General features: G+C 43.7%; 1 protein-coding gene and 1 long non-coding RNA gene across 2 annotated transcripts; both read right to left on the bottom strand.

Moving 5' to 3' along the window:
- Nucleotides 1-1,878: 1,878 nt before the first annotated feature.
- On the bottom strand, nucleotides 1,879-5,014 carry LOC121645142 (gastrula zinc finger protein XlCGF17.1-like). The gene has a single exon (XM_041993541.1). The coding sequence runs from the start codon at nucleotides 4,768-4,770 to the stop codon at nucleotides 3,652-3,654; it is 1,119 nt and encodes a 372-aa protein (XP_041849475.1). The 5' UTR covers nucleotides 4,771-5,014; the 3' UTR covers nucleotides 1,879-3,651.
- Nucleotides 5,015-11,525: 6,511 nt separating this feature from the next.
- Nucleotides 11,526-11,793, bottom strand: LOC121645226. The gene is made up of 2 exons (XR_006011396.1): nucleotides 11,722-11,793; nucleotides 11,526-11,679 (listed from the first exon to the last, which is right to left on the bottom strand). It is a non-coding gene; the product is annotated as an uncharacterized LOC121645226 (long non-coding RNA).
- Nucleotides 11,794-15,523: the final 3,730 nt, after the last annotated feature.

Below are 15,523 nucleotides of genomic sequence, written 5' to 3'. Positions count from 1 at the left end.
TCTTATGAAGTTCTTCTAACGGCTAGTGTTGAAACACATAAGGTCTGTCCTCCCACCCTCCCTGGACCTCTTCCAGTTTGCATATCGGTCCCACCACTCGACCGACGATGCCGTCTCCACTGCCCTCCACACAGCCCTCACACATCTGGACACAAAGACTCTTACGTCTGTTCATAGACTTCAGTTCAGCATTCAACACAATCATCCCCCAACAGCTCATTCTGAAACTGGACCAGCTGGGAATTAACACCTCACTGTGCACCTGGCTGCTGGACTTCCTGACCGGGAGACCACAGGCAGTTCAGGTCAGCAGGAACACATCCAGCATCACCACACTGAACACGGGGTCCCTCAAGGATGTGTGCTGAGCCCCCTCCTCTTCCCTCTGCTGACCCACGACTGCACACCGTCACACAGCTCCAACCTCCTCATCCAGACTGTGGAGGGTCTCATCAGCAACGAGGATGAGACAGACTACAGGAGCGAGGTGAACCGCCTGGTCTTGTAGTGTGAACACAACAATGTCTCTCTGAACGTGGAGAAGACGAAGGAGATGGTTGTGGACTTCAGGAGACCACGCCCCCAGCATGCACCTCTGACCATCAATGGTGCTACGGTGGAGAGAGGGAGCAGCACCAAGTTCCTGGGTGTGCACGTCACAGAGGACCTCTCCTGGACCATCACCCCCACATCACTGACCTAGAAAGCCAGCCAGCACCTCTACATCCTCCACAACCTGAGGAAAGCTAGAGCCCCGCCCCCATCATGTGCACCTTCTACAGAGGAACCATGGAGAGCGTCTGGACCAACAACATCACTGTGTGGTACGACACCTGCTCCACATCCTGCAGGAAGTCCCTCCAACACATCATGAGAGCAGCTGAGAAGATCGTCGGTGCCTCGCTCCCCTCCCTACAAACATCTCCACCTCTCCTCACCCGTAAAGCCCTCTGCATGGAGAGAGACCCCACCCACCCGTCACACAGCTTCTTCACTCTGCTGCCATCAGGAAGGAGACTGCAGAGCCTGCAGGCCAGGACCAGGACCAGGCCCAGGCCCAGCAGACTGAGGGACAGCTTGGTCCACCAGCCTGTCAGGATGCTGAAGTCTCTCCCTGCTCGGCCCCCCTTCCACACATCCTGGACTCTGATGCAGATCTGCAGTCACTACTGTAAAAACACCTTCTATGCTTCAAAGTGACAATGATGAGTGGAAATGACATCTATTCTACATGGAATAGAACTCTTTAAAGCTGCTCATTCCTCTCCTTTAATCAATCATCTTTATTGATTCATCTCTTCCTCTGCATGTTCTGTTCTTCCTCAGAGTGTAAAGGAGAAGACACAGTGACCCAGCCAAGAGAAGATGTTACTGCTGCTGAAGGAGACCATGTTACACTCAGCTGTAATTTTACTACCAGTTCTACAGTTCCCACATTGATCTGGTACAAACAAGTAGTAAATAGTTTCCCAAAGTACATGCTGAAACGTTTATCAACATCAGCAGATAATGATCCAGAGTTCAGCAAAGACAGATTTAATGCTGAGATCAAAGACAAATCATCAGTTCCTCTGAAGATCCAGAAGCTTCATGTGTCTGACTCTGCTGTGTACTACTGTGCTCTGCAGTCCACAGTGACAGGAAACAGCAAAACTCTGTACAAAAACCTTTGGAGCAAAGACAACGCAATACTCCACAACGTCCACTAGAGGGCCTCACACACTGTTACACTTCTATGGTTTGTCAGGATTCAGTCTGGGTTCTTTGTACAGGTGTAAATAAAGTAAACATCACTGTTTTCTACATCATTACACTGTAATAAAATACATATCTTTATTACTTTACTACAAGAATCCAAACATAGTATATACATAATGATAAGATAAGATAAAATGAGACTTTAAGAAATAACATGCAAAAAAAACTACCACAGTATCTGGTTTTCTATGTACAAGTAATGTGAGTGTGTATGTCAGGTGGATCACACTCCTCAGCCTCCCTGGAAAGATCTATTCAGGGCTCCTGGAGAGGAGGGTCCATTGAATAGATGAACCCTGGATTGAGGAGCAGTGTGGTTTTCATCCCGGTCCTGGAACAGTGGACCAGGTCTAAACCCTCTTCAGGGTCTTAGAGGGGTCGTGGGAGTTCACCCAACCAGTCTACATGTGTTGTGTGGACCTAGTGAAGGCGTTTGACCGTGTCCCCTGGGGACTCCTGTGGGGGGTACTCTGGGAGTAGTGCCGGACCCTCTTGTACGAGCAGTCCGGTCCCTGTACAACCGGTGTCAGGGCTTGGTCCACATCGCCGGCAGTAAATCAGTCGTTTCCGGTGATGGTTGAACTCCTCCAAGGCTGCCATTTGTCACCAATTCTGTTCATTACTTTTATGGACAGAATTTCTAGGATCAGCTGAGGTGTTCAGGGGATCCAGTTTGGTGAACTCAGGACGCCTCTCGAGTTTCTTCCTTTTGCAGATGATGTGGTTCTGTTGGCTTCTTCAGTCCGTGATCTCCAGCTCTCGCTGGCGTGCTTCACAGCTGAGAGTGATGCGACTGGGACGAGAATCAGCACCTCCAAAATCTAGACGATGGTCTTCAGCCAGAAAAGGGTGTCCTCTCCAGGTCAGGAATGAGGTCCTGCCCAAGTGGAGGAGTTCTTATCTTCTTCATGAGTGAGGGAAGGATGGAGCGTGAGATTGACAGGCAGATCGATACAGACTCTGCATCAGTCTGTATTGGTGTAGAAGGAGTTTGTTGGTGACGTTTTAGATCTACTGGCTGATCTACGTTCCTACCCTTCACCTTATGGTCACCAGTTGTGGGTAGTTACTGAAAGAACAAAATCACTGATACAAGTAGCTGCAATAAGTTTTCTCTGTAGATAAACATATTATATATATATATATATATATATATATATGTATGTATGTATGTAAATGCATCATAGGTTAAGTGTCTAATACGGCTACCAATATGAAACTAGATGCATAATTTTTCTTCTACTACTACTCAAACTCTGGTTCATGTTCAACATTTCTTCTCAGTTTCCCTTAAAAACTTCTAAAAACTCTGGAGCCTAAAGGGTTAATACCTCTTCTACTTCTGGAGTCTTTGTTTCCAGATGCTTGTATTTGTGGTGGTGCTTCATTTCAAGGTGTCTTCTTACGTTGTTTTCCTTCATTCCAGCCTCTCTGTCTCCACACAGAAGACACACAGCTTTGTCCTTTACATCCACAAACATATTCTCTGTTTACAAAGTCCACTTTTCCTTTAGCCATTTTCTGGGGAGAGGGGTTGTTCACAAAGGTGAGCAGCTCCGTCAGGTTTCTGGAGAATCAGTGAGGTACGCGTTTGCAGGCCTGTGATTGTAAACGTACTAGCAGTGCATTGTGGGACTTGTAGTATTATGGTGGTACGTGTGCTGTATCAGCGGGCCAGATCTAATAGTGATTAGATATGTTCATGCAGGCCAAAAATAGTTTATTCACAGCCCGGATGTGGCCCGCGGGTCTTAAATTTGACACGTGATTTAGACTGAATCATTTCCTACATATAGAAGGTGGCTTTTGACATCCTCTGTTAGAGCTCATGTGGAATGTTAAATGACCGTTTTGATTGAAACAATTTCCACATGTTGGAAAAGAATACGCCCTTTAACCTTTGTGGATTTTCATGTGGCTCATCAAAGCATCCCGGCGACCGAAACATTTTCCACATGTTGGACAAAAAAATGGCTTCACACCTGAGTGTATTGTCATGTGATTCACCAAATGCTTTTTTTGAGTAAAGCATTTACCACATGTTGTACAAGAATACGGTCTCTCACCTGTGTGAATCCTCATGTGACTTAACAAATAACAATTTTGACTGAAACTTTTCCCACATGTTTGACAAAAAAATGGCTTCTGACCTACATGAGTTCTTACATGAACGATTAACCGACTTTTAATTTTAAATCGTTTCCCACAGAATTTGCAGGAAAGTTGTTTCTCATCTCTGTGGGCTGTTTTTTGTCTTTCAAGGGATTTTAGGTTAACAAATCTAGAAGGTGTCTTTTGACATCCTCTGTTAGAGCTCATGTGGTACTTTAAATTATCATTTCGATTGAAACATTTTCCACATGTTGGACAAGAATACGGCCTCTCACCTGTGTGAATTCTCATATGGCGTACCAAAGTACTTTGGCGACTAAAACATTTTCCACATGTTGGACAAAAAAATGGCTTCACACCTGTGTGAATTCTCATGTGGTACACCAAATGAGTATTTCGACTGAAACATTTTCCACATGTTGGACAAGAATACGGCCTCTCACCTGTGTGAATTCTCATATGGCGTACCAAAGTACTCTGGCAACTAAAACATTTTCCACATGTTGGACAAAAAAATGGCTTCACACCTGTGTGAATTCTCATGTGGTACACCAAATGAGTATTTTGACTGAAACATTTTCCACATGTTGGACAAGAATACGGCTTCTCACCTGTGTGAATTCTCATGTGGTACACCAAATGAGTATTTCGACCGAAACATTTCCCACAGGTTTGACAAGAGTACGGTCTCTCACCTGTGTGATTTCTTAGATGAACACTTAACTTACTTTTAGTTTTAAACTGTTCCCCACAGAACTTGCAGGAATGTTGTTTCTCATCTCTTTCATTACAATGACTTTCTAACAGAAAGGACTCTCCTACGTTCTCATTTGTCTCCGTTAGACAGCTCTTTTCTGGCTGTGTATCTGCACAAGTTGTTGGTCCTGAATCTTCAACCATGCTTTCCTCTAAAGGTGAATGTTGGTCTGCAGGAGGACTGTAAGAGGGAATATGGTCCCTGTTTGGTTCTGGATCACTGTGACCATCTTCCTCATGAGCAGCCGGTATTGAAAACTGATCAGTTTCATCCTTCAGCCAAAGCTGCTCTTCCTCCTGACTGCTGAGGAGTTCCTCCTCTTCCTCTTTAATACGAGCAGACTCTGGTTGCTCCTGGTCCAGGTTTGAGTTCTGGTTGCACAGCTGCTGGTCATCTTGAAAAGCTTCATCCACCTTGTAGACATATTGATGTGGAACCTCTGGAGGGATAAAGGGACAAATGAAAAACATGAAGAAAGATTTTAGTAGTTACTAGGGTTCCTAAAAAAGAAAAAATAGGACTTAATATTTATATTATTACTTATTTAACTATCACAAGCTTCACTGAGACTAAAAATCTCTTTTCCAAGAGTGGCTCAGGCTTCTGGTCAGTATGGCTGGAAGATTATGACCAAAATAATAATCACGATTATTTTGATCAATATTGTAATCACGATTATTAATCACGATTATTAATCACGATTATTAATCACGATAATTCACCGTGTTTGGAAAAACAGCTGTTTTTATTTAATTATAGACAAACTATGTGGCAACAATTTTAGTGAAAAATTAAACTTTAATTTACTATAGATGACAAATAATGCAACAAATACATTTACCATTAAGTGACGCTAATGCTGTAGGTGACGTAGTTTCCGGGGAGACGGCAGATTCAAACTAGGCGCGCCCAAACATTTATGCTTTCATTCAATTGTATTTTGTGCCAGCCTAATCAAAATATTCTTTAAAGTAGAAAAATAGTGTCTTTAAAAGGTACACTCTGGAGCACAGCAGGGAGGATTTGGCCAGCCTGACAGATTTTATAGATCGTTGTTACGACAGAATCGTCATGCTTCAGTAATATGCATATAGCCTCATCTCTGTGGTTGGTGCATGAACGAACTCACATTTGTCACTTGGAATGTGCGTGGAGCTGGCACAGGGGAAAAGAGGTTAAACATTTTTAATCGTTTGCAAGAAATGAAAGCAGATATAATATTACTCCAAGAGACTCATTTATCAAACTCAACAATAGATCTTCTCTCAACAACCCAGTTTCCGCATGTGTATTCAGCTTGTTATAATTCTAGGCAGAGAGGAGCAGCAGCTCTATTAATAGAAGGTTAAATTTTGACATAGATAATACAATCATAGATCCAGAAGGCAGATTTATAATAGTTACATTATCTATTAAAAATGTTAAGTTATGTATTGCAAATATATATGGTCCAAATGTAGATGATCCCTCCTTCTTTCACTCCCTCTTCGCCTCTATGGTCACTCAGATAACACATTAATTATAGGAGGTGATTTTAACATTATACTGGACAAACAAAGTACCACAGGAGCTCATCGAGTCTGGAAATCCTCAAAAACTGTAAAACAGTACATGAAGGATTTTGGTCTCTGTGATGCTTGGCGCTCTCACCATCCCACACTAAGAGAATACACCTTCTTCTCTTCAGTTCACCATTCCTATTCTAGATTAGATTATTTCTTAACTAGTTGCTCGCTGATGAATGACATGTCAGAAATCAGAATCCATCCTATTAGCATTAGTGATCACGCACCAGTATCATTCACTCTGAGAAGTAAGAGCAATGAACCAGCAACTAGAAACTGGAGATTTATAACGTCATTACTTAAAGATCCTGAGTTTATCAGCTACTTTAAAAGAGAATGGTCCTTATATCTAGAAAATAACGACTTGCCAGAAACTTCAGTGTGTGTTCTTTGGGAAGCAGGAAAAGCAGTAATGAGAGAGAAAATAATTTCCTTCTCTTCTCATAAGAAAAAGAAGGAAACTTTGAGAATTTCAGAGTTAGAACTCAGAATTAATTCCTTAGAGGAGCTTACCATGTCTCCCCAGAAGAACACACACTAAATGCTATAAGGAAAGCTAAACTTGAATTTAATGAAATAATAGATAAAAAGACGCAGTTCTTGGTGCAAAGACTTCGCTTGGAGAATTTTGAGCATGGCAACAAATCTGGAAGGTTCCTGGCTAATCAGTTAAAAACAAATAAGGAGAAAACAACCATCTCCTCTGTCAGAGATCCAGAAGGAAACATCAGCCACGACCCTGACAAGATAAATAACACTTTCAAAGAATTCTATAAAACATTATATACATCACAACTAACTACAACAGATGACAACATTGATAAATTTCTTAGTAACATCAATCTTCCACAATTAAAACATGAAAATAAAATGGTCTTGGATTCCCCCCTTTCAGTCGGCAAACTCCATGAAGCTCTCCAGCATATGTCCAACAATAAAGCTCGAGGTCCAGATGGTTACCCAGCAGAATTCTACAAAGAATTCTGGACAACGTTGGCACCCACTTTCTACAATATGATATTAGAAATAAAGGAAAAACAAAAAATACCTTCAAATATGAACCTAGCCAATATTACTCTACTATTAAAACCAGGTAAAGACCCGACACTTCCATCCAGTTACCGTCCAATTTCATTAATAAATGTAGATCTCAAAAAATTTAGCAAAGCTTTGGCCAGAAGAATAGAAAAAATAACCCCTCTAATAATACATCCTGACCAAACAGACTTTATTAAAAGTAGACATTCCTCTACTAACATGCGTAGATTAATTAACATCATAGATTATTCTACTCTACATAATCTGGAATCCAGTCATTTCTTTAGACGCAGAAAAAGCATTTGACCGAGTAAACTGGAAATTTTTATTTGCAACGTTAAACAAATTTGGGTTTGGGTCATCTTTCATAGATTGGATAAAAATATTATATAACAACCCAAATGCATGTGTGAAGACCAATGATCAAACCTCTCCAAGCTTCTGTTTGCAGAGAGACACCAGACAGGGCTGCCCGCTTTCTCCATCACTCTTTGCTATTTTTATTGAACCCCTAGTTGCTGCCATAAGACAAAATAAAGAGATTAAAGGAATCCATGCCAAAAATATAGAACACAAGATAAGTCTTTATGCTGATGATGTATTACTTTTTCTCCAGAACTCACCGACGTCTCTCCCCCAGACAATCACACTTATTAACACATTCTCATCAATATCTGACTACTCTATTAACTGGTCTAAGACTATTATTATGCCCATCAACTGTGACCTACAAAACATACCCAACACTACAATACAGTCTGGAAACATTAGATATCTAGGCATAAACGTTTCCCACAGGTTATCAGAACTAACAAAGCTAAATTATGTCCAGCTACTTAAAGCAATAGAGGATGATCTCTCACGGTGGAGGCGCTTACCCATATCACTCATGGGGAGGGTTGCCACAGTTAAAATGATGGTTCTATCTAAAGTAAACTATCGGTTTTTAATGATACCCACTAAACCATCCTCCAGTTGGTTTAAGTCACTGGACTCCCATATCTCTAAATTTTTATGGAAAAATAAGCCATCACGTATCAGTCTAAAAACTTTACAACAGACTAAAGATAGAGGCGGATTGGAGCTACCCGACTTTAATCATGTTTTCTTAGCTAACAAGCTGCAGTATATCTCCAAATGGCTTAAACTTTCAGTCTGGATGAATCATGGTTAGATGTAGAGCAAGCATTGTGTGAGGATGTGTTTATCTCTGACCTGCCATTCATCAGCTCAACCATCAAAACACATAAGTGTTTTAAAAGCATCAATATCAGTTCCTCCTTAGTGGCTTGGTGGGATTTTCTAAAAATAACCAAATCCTCACTTTTTCCATGTAAGTTTACACCCCTCTGGAACAACCCTGACATCCTGCAAAACAAAAAGCTTATCAATTTTACTCAATGGAAAAATAAAGGAATAAAACAGTTAGAACATATAATAGAAAATGGAAACTTCTAATCATTTAATATTCTCACTTCACAATATGGAATCAGTAGCAAAACATTTTTAGAATATCACCAGCTTAAATCTATTATATGTAAAAATATACCATTAATCAATTAAACTTACAGCTACCTATTAGGGTGGCAGAATTCACGAATCTCAATGCCCCAAAGCTATTATCAAAAACATATAGACTATTATCTAAACTAGAAGACTCAATCTGTCTTCCAACTTCAAAATGGGAGGGTGACTTATCCAGTAACTTTAATAAAGATAAATGGTTACAAATATGTTTAAACACCCTTAAAATGACTAAAAATTCAAATATGCAACTAATACAATTCAAAATTCTGCATAGAACTCATTATACAGGACAAAGGATGTTCAGGATGGGTCTGTCACAATCAAACATCTGCACACACTGCAATGAAAACACACCAGATAACTACCTCCATGCCTTGTGGTCCTGCACACCTGTCCGCAGGTTCTGGCTTCAGGTATGTGTGGACATGTCAACATGGTTTAAATGTAATATTCCTACAATCCCCGCACTATGTCTACTAGGTGACTTGGGTGACATTAATATGGCAATTAACTCTGCACACATGATACGCACAGCATTATGCATCGCAAAGAAAACTATCCTTGTGAACTGGAAAAACAAAAATAATCTGTGTATTCAGCAGTTTAGGAATCTCTTAGTTGACCACATCAGTAGTGAGACAATGTCTGCCTCCTTAAAGAACTATTCGGCTGAATCTCATTCCTTCTGGTCCCCTGTGCTTAGTTCCATCACTTAGTGTAGGTGGAGGACTGTGACCTCGTTGCTATGGGGGTTTGAGAAATGGCTGGGAGTGACTGGTGGTTGCGGGTTCTTTGTGGTTGCCCGTGATGCGGGACCCGGCTGCTCTGCGGTGGGGGTGGCTCTGAGTCTGGCCCCGTCTGGGGCTGTGGGGGCCAGCGGTTGGAGTTGCCTCGTGGCGGGGGGTGAGGCCACTGGTGGTGCTTGGGTTGGTGGGCGTCGGTCCTGGGCCGGGTTATTCTGGGGTGGGGGTTCTGGGCTCTGGTGTCCGGGGGTGGTCCTCCTCCCTCCGGGGTGGTGGGCTCCGTATGTGCCTGGGGTCTGGGCCTGCCCGGATGTGCTGCCGTGGTGTGGGTTGGAGCATGCCCTGGTGTCTGGTTGACACCCTGGGACCCAGGGTATGGCCCGGGGGCAGGGGGGGTGTAGGGGTTTGAAGGAGGGCTGAGTGGGATTTGGGGGATTATAGGGGGAGGTGCTGGGGTGTGAGACAGGGATGCTTTTATATGTTGTGTGTGTCTATACTTTGGATGTTTGTGTGAATGGGGGGGTATGTTTGTGTGCGTGCGTATGCATGTGTTAGGATGAGTGGGGGTGTGTCTGGGGAGTGAGAGTGGGAGGGTTGGACGCTGTGCGAGTGTTGATATTTTTTGGGTGGGGCTGAGAGGGCATATGTGAGTTAGGATGAGTGGGAGTGTGCAAGGAAATAGGTGTGTGCATGCCCGGGTCCCGGGGTGGCTGCGCTGGTGGGCTGCTGGCTCTATGGGAGTTGGGTGAAGGGGGGGTGCTTGGGGCTCGCTGTCCGCTGGTCCGCCTGGGGTGTCCCCCACGGGGCATGGTGGGTGGGTTGTGTGTGGCGTGATTGTGTGGTGGTGAGTGATTGTGGGTGCGGCACGGGGGAGGGTGTGAGTGTGGGGTTATATGGGGTGCAGGTTGAAGTAGATGGGGAGTGGGGGGAGGGGGCCGATAGTACCCTGGTTCCCGGGGTGTGCGGCTGGAACATCGGGGTGTGTGCTGGCCTACGCCGGGTGGCTGTCTGGGGGGGCCTGGTCCTCCTAGGCATGTTGCGGGCCCTCTGCCTTTGGGGGGTGGGGCGGCCGCCTCTGGGCTCCTGGGGCCCTTCGCTTGGGCTGCCCTGGGTGGCCGGTCCCTGGCGGGGCCGGCGGCTGCTGATCTTGGCCCACTGGGGCCTGTGCCCTGGGACCGTGGGGGGCTCTTGCTGGGGCTCTCCTCTGCCGCCCTTCGGGTGGGGCTGGAGTCATCTTCGTGGTGGGGTGGCATGGGTTAGTGCTCCGGGTCTGCTGCTGAGGGCCCGGCCCAGGCCCTGGTCTGCCTGTGGCCTCCGGTCTGCCTGTGGCCTCCGTGGAGGCGTGGTCGTATTTGCATGATCTCACTCACCACTCTTCATCACTGATCACTCCTTGTTTCTCATGCTCTGCATGCTGACAGTCACTGAGTTGTCCAGTGGGTTTTAATACTAAGCGATAATCATAAAAAAATTTTTTTTGTATTTTTCCTGTGAGTTAGTATCTGGTCGCTGTTATGTCTTTTTGATTTGGTTATTATTTAAAAACTCTTAATGACTGGCAGCTCTGTTTTTTCTGTGTGTGTGTTTCTGCTTTTGTAAAAGTTGTAGGAGGTTTTCTTGTGTGTTCATGTACAGGTATAACAGTTTGTTGTCTGGTAATGGTGTGGATTGAAGGGTCGTTTCCTTCTGTCTGTGATCTTTTTATCTCCTTTCCCTTTTGCTCTTTTTGCTATTTTGTGTTGGAGCGTTGCAGACGTACTTGCGTCGTACACAAGGTCCACTTTACAAACCTCACATGTATTTAATTTATTTTATAAGTTTAACATGAAGTTGTTCCAGACTTTTGACGTCCTCGGCCACCATTTTGCTCCCTAGTTCGCCGCCATATTTTTCCTCTGGCAGACTTTATTGCACATGTGCAACTCTCAGCAGAGATAAAAAAAGAAGACGATGTCTCACTCTGTAGTTTTTTTTTTTTTTTTTGCAGACAATAGTCGACGGCTAAATTTGTTGACGAGTATTTTCATTGTCGACAACATCGACTAATCGTTGCAGCCCTAGTTGGCAGCACTGAGTACAACCAGCTGCCGGCTGTTAAAGGGGTGTGTTACTGCGCCCTTGTTATTTAGGCAGCTTAATGAAGCTTTGGCCTTGCGTTGGCCTCCTGGTGGTTGGCAGACTACAGGGTGAGAATGTACGTGATCAGAGATGCAGCAGAGACGCACTTTGAATGTAAATATCGTTGACGATCAGGTGAATTTAATTGTGGCCAAAATCGGATTAATTGTGCAGCCCTACTAGTCAGGATACCTCCAGGACGCCTCCCTGATGAGGTGTTCGGGCATGTCCCATCTGGAGGAGGCCGCGGGGAAGACCCAGGACATGCTGGACGGACGACATCTCTCGGCTGGCCTGGGAACGCCTCGGGATTCCCCTGGATGAGCTGTTGAAATTTCACAGTTTCATCCTTCAGCCAAAGCTGCTCTTCCTCCTGACTGCTGAGGAGTTCCTCCTCTTCCTCTTTAATACGAGCAGACTCTGGTTGCTCCTGGTCCAGGTTTGAGTTCTGGTTGCACAGCTGCTGGTCATCTTGAAGAGCTTCATCCACCTTGTAGACATATTGATGTGGAACCTCTGGAGGGATAAAGGGACAAATGAAAACCATGAAGAAAGATTTTAGTTTAGATTAATTACTAGGGTTCCTAAAAAAGAAAAAATAGGACTTAATATTTATATTATTACTTATTTAACCATTACAAGCTTCACTGAGACTAAAAATCTCTTTTCCAAGAGTTTAACAGCACATTTAAAATGTACAAACACACATTCAAACTGAGTTTATAAAACACATTTAAAGTAAATGTAAAACTAATTAAAATCCTCAAATGAAGCAGACCATCTACAAACACATGTAACTGCCTCCAAATCATCATGAAAGCCCTTTTTCCCACCTCAGTTTGAACCCTCTGGGACTGAAAATAATAAAAAATCTTGTAAACTAAGACGAAAAGGTCCTGATCTCTTCAGATGATTATATTAAATAATTTATCAAGAGCTATAGGATTAGACAAGAGATGAAAAAATGTGGTTTTAAAGGGAGTCAGTGAGTCTTCATTTGTCCCCCTATGACCCAGAAGGATAGCAAATCATTAATCTGACTGAAAAAAATCATTCTTAACTTTTTAGTTAATCTAAGAGTGATCTTTACATAAAATCCGCCAAAACTAAAACACCTAAAATCTATTATTTGAAAAAAACAAACAAACAAAAAAAAAACTAAAATTGTATTTATTTCATTTTCCATCCATCCATCCATTTTCTGCCGCTTATCCGGGGTCGGGTTACGGGGCAGCTGCCTCAGCAGGGAAACCCAGACTTCCCTCTCCCCGGCCACATTCACCAGCTCATCCAGGGGGATCCTGAGGCGTTCCCAGGCCAGCCGAGAGATGTAGTCCATCCAGCATGTCCTGGGTCTTCCTCGGGGCCTCGGAGCTGACTGGGACGTGCCTGGAACACCTCACCAGGGAGGCGTCCAGGAGGCATCCTAACCAGATGCCCGAGCCACCTCATCTGGTTCCTCTCGATGTGGAGGAGCAGCAGCTCTACTCTGAGCCCCTCCCGGATCACTGAGCTTCTCACCCTATCTCTAAGGGAGAGCCCGGCCACCCTGCAGAGGAAACTCATTTCGGCCGCTTGAACTTTCGGTGACTACCCATAGCGGGTGGCCATAGGTGAGGGTAGGAATGTAGATCGACCGGTAAATCAAGAGCTTTGCCTTTTGGCTCAGCTCCTTCTTCACCACGACAGACCGATGCAGAGTCCGCATCACTGCAGACGCTACACCCATCTGCCTGTCCATCTCCCGCTCCATCCTTCCCTCACTCGTGAACAAGACCCAGAGATACGTGAACTCCTCCACTTGGGGCAGGACCCTATTGCAGACCAGGAGAGAGCACTCCACCCTTTTCCAGCAGAGGACCATAATCTCGGACTTGAAGGTGCTGATTCTCATCCCAGCCACTTCACACTCTGCTGGAAATCGCTCCAGTGAGAGCTGAAATTTTTTATTTTTTTTAATCAAAATAGCGACTGTGTTCAAAATGGGCATTTTAATGGTTAATAATAATTTGAATGATTATATTTGATTGATATTTTTTATTATGAATGAAGATGATTAAAACATCTGAGCCAAAAAAAAAAAAAAAAAGGAAAAAAATTATCTTCTGTCATGTTTTTAATAGTAGTTTTTGGGAGGGAAATTTTGTGTCCTCCAATGACCCCAAAGGATAGTAAATTATAGAAACCCAGAAAACTGATTGACAAGTAGATGCACTCAGTGTTTTATATATTAAAAAGTTAACTGAGATCATCTTTAATATTGAAGAAAAACAGGTGATGTTACATAATCAGGTATAAATGAATCGATATCAAATCAGATTTAATCGAAATCGAATTGAAATAGGTTGTTGTGAATGGAATTGATTCAGGAAATTAGTGACGACATCCAGTCCTGATATATACGTGTGAGCAGGACGGCAGGACCTGGGCCGGCATTGAAAGCCTCGATCGGTTCTGCTGTCCGACCTGTTGTGTGCATGCGTGGTGTCGGAACAGCTCTAGTATGTTGATGCTAGCAAGCCACGTTCCGTCCCACAACTTTGGCTCGCTGACCCGGCATTTAAAGACCGGCTTTAGCCGCTCATGGGGAACGATCGGGAAGCTTTTTGTAAAGTGTGCAGGAAAACCAATAATGTGACCTGGAACGGTGTCACAGCGATCATATCACATGGTTTTTGGTGCAACTGCAAACAACCACCTGGTTTGTTGCTGTACTGTTCCATCTCCCATCAGCCCAAACATAAAAGCTACTGGTTATTCCAGCCTTGGACATACAGGGTCTATATGGGATTTCCTGCTACCACAGAGAAAATACCAGTTCATTTTATGTGCTGTGTTAAAGTGACAGGTGGATATTTCAGTACTGCTGCTGCTCAGCTAAACTAGTCTGTACACGTAGGCTACCGTCCACATCTGTCCACATCTGTCCTGGTCCAGCTCAGAAACAGCTGTAAACTGGGCCAATGAGGAACATTTTCTTAGTCCAGGTTAAAGCTGATGAGGAGACTTTGTGACTTCATCAGTGTGTTTATCTGGCTGGAAATCTGCTTGTTGGCTTATTTTACTGCATGAAATCTTTGGTGGGTCCTGCTGGACCAAACAGACCTCCACAGGTGGGCTGCTGCATGGAAAAGTTTAATATGTTTAATATGCCTTAAATTGTAATGTAATGTTTTATTGTAGGATTAAAACACTGCTCTTTTAAAATAATGCAAAACATAAAAGAACCAGTCTTTTGAACGACTCTTTGAAGTGACGACTCCCGAATGAATGACTCGTTTCAAAGAGCCATAAGTCCCATCACTACAAAACACACTCATTTTAAATGGGAACATCATCTTCCCCAAATAAAGATGAAAATGAAGCTTTTTTTCCTGAAAGGACCAAATTATCAGTCAGTTTTAGGTATTTACCCAGTAAGAACATGTGAAGTTCACTTACTTACCCGGTAACTGCAGCTAGTTCAAATGGGTAAATACGAGGAAACTACTGTTCAACAGCTTCATAATTACTCTGGATTTACCCATGAAGTTCTTAGTAGCAGCAACACATGACGGTAACTACAGAAACATGTCAGTAAAAACGTAGAAAGAAAGAAGCAGTGTTGCCAACTTGGCGACTTTCTCGCTAAATCTGGCGACTTTCCAAACCCTCTTAGCGACTTTTTTTGTCAAAAGCGACTAGCGACAAATCTAGCGACTTTCACTGTAGTTATTGGAGACTTTCTGGTGTTTTGGAGACTCTTTGAAAACACATGTTGTTCTGCAGTTACTGTCGTGAACGAGCAGCGTGTGCTGCAGGAGCCTCTCCCCGTCCCAAAACACTCACTAAGGCGGTCAGTCTCACAGTCGCTCAGGCAGAGGCTGCAGTCGGAGCAGCAGAGAGGAGACCCACACCGCTCACTT

The sequence above is a fragment of the Melanotaenia boesemani genome, chromosome 8, assembly GCF_017639745.1.
Source record: "Melanotaenia boesemani isolate fMelBoe1 chromosome 8, fMelBoe1.pri, whole genome shotgun sequence".
NCBI classification, from domain to species: domain Eukaryota; kingdom Metazoa; phylum Chordata; class Actinopteri; order Atheriniformes; family Melanotaeniidae; genus Melanotaenia; species Melanotaenia boesemani.
The sequence above is the reverse complement of the archived record's forward strand: the minus strand, read 5'-3'. Positions and strand labels throughout refer to the sequence as shown.

Excerpts from the sequence above, each read along its gene's own strand:
- LOC121645142 (XM_041993541.1), bottom strand. The coding sequence starts at position 4,770 with ATGGTTGAAGATTCAGGACCAACAACTTGTGCAGATACACAGCCAGAA.